The following is a 6604-nucleotide window of genomic DNA, read 5'->3' on the forward strand; positions in this document are numbered from 1 at the left end:
ATGCCCACCCTAGTCACACCCTGGCCTAACCAAAATAGAGAATAAAAGCCCTCTATGGCCAGGACATAGAATGCCCACCCTAGTCACACCCTGGCCTAACCAACATAGAGAATAAAAGCCCTCTATGGCCAGGACATAGAATGCCCACCCTAGTCACACCCTGGCCTAACCAAAATAGAGAATAAAAGCCCCTCTATGGCCAGGACATAGAATGCCCACCCTAGTCACACCCTGGCCTAACCAACATAGAGAATAAAAGCCCCTCTATGGCCAGGACATAGAATGCCCACCCTAGTCACACCCTGGCCTAACCAAAATAGAGAATAAAAGCCTCTCTACGGCCAGGACATAGAATGCCCACCCTAGTCACACCCTAGTCACACCCCTGGCCTAACCAACATAGAGAATAAAAGCCCTCTATGGCCAGGACATAGAATGCCCACCCTAGTCACACCCTGGCCTAACCAACATAGAGAATAAAAGCCCTCTATGGCCAGGACATAGAATGCCCACCCTAGTCACACCCTGGCCTAACCAAAATAGAGAATAAAAGCCCCTCTATGGCCAGGACATAGAATGCCCACCCTAGTCACACCCTGGCCTAACCAACATAGAGAATAAAAGTCACATGGCCCATAGAATGCCCACCCTAGTCACACCCTGGCCTAACCAAAATAGAGAATAAAAGCCCCTCTATGGCCAGGACATAGAATGCCCACCCTAGTCACACCCTGGCCTAACCAAAATAGAGAATAAAAGCCCCTCTATGGCCAGGACATAGAATGCCCACCCTAGTCACACCCTGGCCTAACCAAAATAGAGAATAAAAGCCCTCTATGGCCAGGACATAGAATGCCCACCCTAGTCCACCCTAGTTACACCCTGGCCTAACCAACATAGAGAATAAAAGCCCCTCTATGGCCAGGACATAGAATGCCCACCCTAGTCACACCCTGGCCTAACCAAAATAGAGAATAAAAGCCCTCTATGGCCAGGACATAGAATGCCCACCCTAGTCACACCCTGGCCTAACCAAAATAGAGAATAAAAGCCCTCTATGGCCAGGACATAGAATGCCCACCCTAGTCACACCCTGGCCTAACCAAAATAGAGAATAAAAGCCCCTCTATGGCCAGGACATAGAATTCCCACCCTAGTTACACCCTGGCCTAACCAACATAGAGAATAAAAGCCTCTCTACGGCCAGGACATAGAATGCCCACCCTAGTCACACCCTAGTCACACCCCTGGCCTAACCAACATAGAGAATAAAAGCCCCTCTATGGCCAGGACATAGAATGCCCACCCTAGTCACACCCTGGCCTAACCAAAATAGAGAATAAAAGCCCCTCTATGGCCAGGACATAGAATGCCCACCCTAGTCACACCCTGGCCTAACCAACATAGAGAATAAAAGCCCCTCTATGGCCAGGACATAGAATGCCCACCCTAGTCACACCCTGGCCTAACCAAAATAGAGAATAAAAGCCCCTCTATGGCCAGGACATAGAATTCCCACCCTAGTTACACCCTGGCCTAACCAACATAGAGAATAAAAAGCCTCTCTATGGCCAGGGTGTAAAAACAAAATAGGAACGCAAGGTTTTATCATTGTTTTGTTTTTTACAAATGTGCCTTGGAGATGGACCAGTGTATGAGGCTATGTGAGAGGTTACAGACCTACAGTCCAGTGTTCAGTTAGGCTACTATTCCATTTAACCAATCAGAACAGTTCCCTTGATTCACCATTTTTAAGTGTTTTGACCATCGAATTTGTACATCGCATCACAACATCGCCGGTGCTGCTAGCGTCCTCTTTTACCACTTCACCAACAGTCGGCTACTGTTCTCTCCTTGTTTGCAGCTTTTCTCTTATTGAATTAAACTCGGACATTGTCTTTTTTCCCTCAGTGGATCGATGTTAACTTTTTCTGCCCAAGTTCCCAAAAGCATAGGTATGACAGGTATGACAGGTATGACAGGTATGACAGGTATGACAGATATGACAGGTATGACAGGTACGACAGGTATAACAGGTATAACAGGTATGACAGATATAACAGGTATGACAGGTATTACAGATATGACAGGTATGACAGGTATGACAGGTATAACAGGTATGACAGGTATAACAGGTATGACAGGTATGACAGGTATTACAGATATGACAGGTATGACAGATATAACAGGTATGACAGGTATTACAGATATGACAGGTATGACAGATATGACAGATATGACAGGTATAACAGGTATGACAGGTACTGTATGACTGGTATGATAGTTTTTAATAATTTTTCACTACTGTTGCACTCCCCATGCAGGCACTACCACAGCATGGACATCTTTACCCACTACGACCTGCTGTCATCCAATGGGACCAAGGTGGCTGAGGGACACAAGGCTTCCTTCTGTCTAGAGGACACCGAGTGTCACGAGGGTGAGTCTGGGAGGCAAACCAATCAAAACAGTCTACTGGAAGTCTATTCAATCAGAACAGTCTACTACTGTCCACCCAATCAGAACAGATTCTATTGGTGTGCCATCCAATCAGATCAGACTTCCCTAGATGGCCAGCCAATCAAATATGACCTATTTTGGGGTGTTAAGATTGGGGATATCTTATCCAAATCCAAGTGAAACATTTTGTATCTGGTTTTGGAGGATATAGTATTTTTGGTTAAAAGTCTAACAGTTGTAAACTGTGTTCTCTAGGTATCTCTAAGTGGTAGGAGTGTATCTGTGTTCTCTAAGTGGTAGGAGTGTATCTGTGTTCTCCAGGTATCTCTAAGTGGTAGGAGTGTATCTGTGTTCTCTAAGTGGTAGGAGTGTTCTGTGTTCTCCAGGTATCTCTAAGTGGTAGGAGTGTATCTGTGTTCTCCAGGTATCTCTAAGTGGTAGGAGTGTATCTGTGTTCTCTAGGTATCTCTAAGTGGTAGGAGTGTTCTGTGTTCTCCAGGTATCTCTAAGTGGTAGGAGTGTTCTGTGTTCTCCAGGTATCTCTAAGTGGTAGGAGTATATCTGTGTTCTCTAGGTATCTCTAAGAGGTAGGAGTGTATCTGTGTTCTCCAGGTATCTCTAAGTGGTAGGAGTGTTCTGTGTTCTCCAAGTATCTCTAAGTGGTAGGAGTGTATCTGTGTTCTCCAGGTATCTCTAAGTGGTATGAGTGTATCTGTGTTCTCCAGGTATCTCTAAGTGGTAGGAGTGTATCTGTGTTCTCTAAGTGGTAGGAGTGTATCTGTGTTCTCCAGGTATCTCTAAGTGGTAGGAGTGTATCTGTGTTCTCCAGGTATCTCTAAGTGGTAGGAGTGTATCTGTGTTCTCCAGGTATCTCTAAGTGGTAGGAGTGTATCTGTGTTCTCCAGGTATTTCTAAGTGGTAGGAGTGTATCTGTGTTCTCCAGGTATCTCTAAGTGGTAGGAGTGTTCTGTGTTCTCTAAGTGGTAGGAGTGTATCTGTGTTCTCCAGGTATCTCTAAGTGGTAGGAGTGTATCTGTGTTCTCCAGGTATCTCTAAGTGGTAGGAGTGTTCTGTGTTCTCTAAGTGGTAGGAGTGTATCTGTGTTCTCCAGGTATCTCTAAGTGGTAGGAGTGTATCTGTGTTCTCCAGGTATCTCTAAGTGGTAGGAGTGTTCTGTGTTCTCTAGGTATCTCTAAGTGGTAGGAGTGTTCTGTGTTCTCCAGGTATCTCTAAGCGGTATGAATGTGCTAACTTCGGAGAGCAGGGCATCACCGTGGGGTGTTGGGACCTGTATCGCCATGACATCGATTGCCAGTGGATCGACATCACCGACATCAAACCAGGAAACTACATCCTACAGGTGGACTACCATTTTTAAGAGGCTTTTTAAAAAATCCTTGGGAAGCCCCGAACCAGACACATAACTTCCAAAATGTGTAACTGCATGAAGTTTTGAAATATGGAAAACTACAAATTTGAGTTGTCAAACTGTGTGAAATTCTTCTGCATTTATTCTGTCTGCATTTATTCTGTCTGCATTTATTCTGTCTGCATTTGTCTGTCTGCATTTATTCAGTCTGCATTTATTCTGTCTGCATTTATTATTTCCACGTTGCTTTTTCATGGACCTTTTGAAAACTCACCGAGCGCCCTTAGGGGCCCGGAACCTCCAGACACACTGCAGACTATGGAGTGACAGAATTATTTTAACATGAACTCTATGGAGTGACAGAATTATTTTAACATGAACTCTATGGAGTGACAGAATTATTTTAACGTGAACTCTATGGAGTGACAGAATTATTTTAACGTGAACTCTATGGAGTGACAGAATTATTTTAACGTGAACTCTATGGAGTGACAGAATTATTTTAACGTGAACTCTATGGAGTGACAGAATTATTTTAACGTGAACTCTATGGAGTGACAGAATTATTTTAACGTGAACTCTATGGAGTGACAGAATTATTTTAACGTGAACTCTATGGAGTGACAGAATTATTTTAACGTGAACTCTATGGAGTGACAGAATTATTTTAACGTGAACTCTATGGAGTGACAGAATTATTTTAACGTGAACTCTATGGAGTGACAGAATTATTTTAACGTGAACTCTATGGAGTGACAGAATTATTTTAACGTGAACTCTATATCATTTACCTCTTGTGGTTGACGTTCAATCCTCTCAGATTGTGATCAATCCAAACTTTGAAGTGGCAGAGAGTGACTTCACTAACAACGCCATGAAATGCAATTGCAAATACGACGGCCACCGGATCTGGCTTCACAACTGCCATATGGGTGAGGAGCTGTACCCTGAGATTTGTCATGTTTTATTGAATGGTCACCAGTCTGAATAAGGTCCTATATAGGAAATATGGTGTCATTTCAGACATACCCCTGGTTTGTTCCAGACTCTTCCACTGCTTTCTGTCTCTGACTGTCGGTTGCCCCTACAGGTGATGCCTTCAGTGAGGAGGCAGAGAGGAAGTTTGAGAAATACCCAGGACAGCTCAACAACCAGATCTCATAATCTGCCTAGCAACACACCAATCTCATCAGACCCCTATTGTACAAACAAAAAAAGGGGGTGGCTGATGCGTCTAACCATGTTCAACAATGGGATAACCAATCACCTGCCAGAAACCCAATTCATTATCATATCCCAAACCAACCAACCAATCCCAACCAACATCATTAAATCACAAGCAACATTCCACAGGGCAGCAGTCAGCAAGTGATCTTGGACCAGGATTCAATCCGAACGCATTTTGTCGACCAATGCACATTTTAATAAAAGGTATTGTTTCCTGCGTTTGCAGAGACCGCATTCACGGTAAAACGCTCCGTATGTCGGCTTCAAATGACCTTTAAAATGTCAAGCTCGCTCTACCGCGGGTCAGATTGAATCCAGGCCTTGACAGGAGGATCCGTGTTATATGGTGAATCATGTGTTGGTATATGTTACATTGTGTCATATAGTGAATGTGTTGGTGTATGCCAGTGTTATTGTTATTATACTTGAATACTTAGTGCTCTAAGATTTTATTTTTTAACAAACTTATTTCAGATTTTGTTTTTGTTCAAACGTGAGTATATTATGCTAAATTCTGTCACAGAAGAACAAGTCATATGATATCATACTGGTCTTAATGAATGTTTGACTGATTGATGTCTGACGTTCAACCTTTACATTCATGTTTTGTTAAAGTTATGAATTAAGTTTTTATTTTTTTTGTCCAGTCTGTAGTTTTGAAAGGTGACCCAGAGGTGTATTCACTAGGAACCAAGCAGAAGCAAACGAAAACAGGCGAAGGACCTACCTACATTTGTCCAATATAAGCTCTTTGGTTTCGTTGCAAAACGTTTTCTGTTGTTTTGCTACGCTGTGCACTAATGAATACACCTCAGGAGAAGCCGCTCGTCCTTATTGTGCTACAAGACATCTTCATAATGACCTGAGGTATCACAGTCGAACCATCCAATGTTGTAGCATCTCCATGTAGTTCTCATAGTTCACACGTGAAGATCTATTTAGATCAAATTCAAATCTGGACCTTAAAGCCAGTTCCACTGCTTTTTTCATTCTTCCCCTTTAATCAGGGACTGATTTAGACCTGGGACACCAGGGGGGTGATTCCCCTCTAATCAGGGACTGATTTAGACCTGGGACACCAGGTGGGTGATTCCCCTCTAATCAGGAACTGATTTAGACCTGGGACACCAGGTGGGTGATTCCCTCTAATCAGGGACTGATTTAGACCTGGGACACCAGGGGGGTGATTCCCCTCTAATCAGGGACTGATTTAGACCTGGGACACCAGGGGGGTGATTCCCCTCTAATCAGGGACTGATTTAGACCTGGGACACCAGGGGGGTGATTCCCCTCTAATCAGGGACTGATTTAGACCTGGGACACCAGGTGGGTGCAATTAATCATCAGAAAACCCGTAGTACTCCGGACCCTAGGGTAAATGCAAATTGTAAAGTGTTGGTCCCATGTTTCATGAGCTGAAATAAAAGATCCCATAAGTTCCCATGTGCACAAAATGCTTATTTCTCTAAAATGTTGTGCACAATTTTTTTTACATCCCTGTTATTGAGAATTTCTCCTTTGCCAAGATAATCCATCTACCTGACCACG

General features: G+C 43.5%; 1 protein-coding gene across 1 annotated transcript in view; it reads left to right on the forward strand.

Annotated features, from left to right (window-relative positions):
- Positions 1 to 5857, forward strand: part of LOC112235582 (lysyl oxidase homolog 3B-like) — a 63225-nt gene extending 57368 nt beyond the window's left edge. Inside the window, 4 exon segments of the mRNA XM_042325056.1 lie at positions 2325 to 2440; positions 3684 to 3820; positions 4650 to 4761; positions 4920 to 5857. Coding sequence (XP_042180990.1) covers positions 2325 to 2440; positions 3684 to 3820; positions 4650 to 4761; positions 4920 to 4993 — 439 coding nt within the window. The 3' untranslated portion in view covers positions 4994 to 5857.
- Positions 5858 to 6604: the final 747 nt, after the last annotated feature.

The sequence above is a fragment of the Oncorhynchus tshawytscha genome, linkage group LG08, assembly GCF_018296145.1.
Source record: "Oncorhynchus tshawytscha isolate Ot180627B linkage group LG08, Otsh_v2.0, whole genome shotgun sequence".
In the NCBI taxonomy this organism is placed as follows: domain Eukaryota; kingdom Metazoa; phylum Chordata; class Actinopteri; order Salmoniformes; family Salmonidae; genus Oncorhynchus; species Oncorhynchus tshawytscha.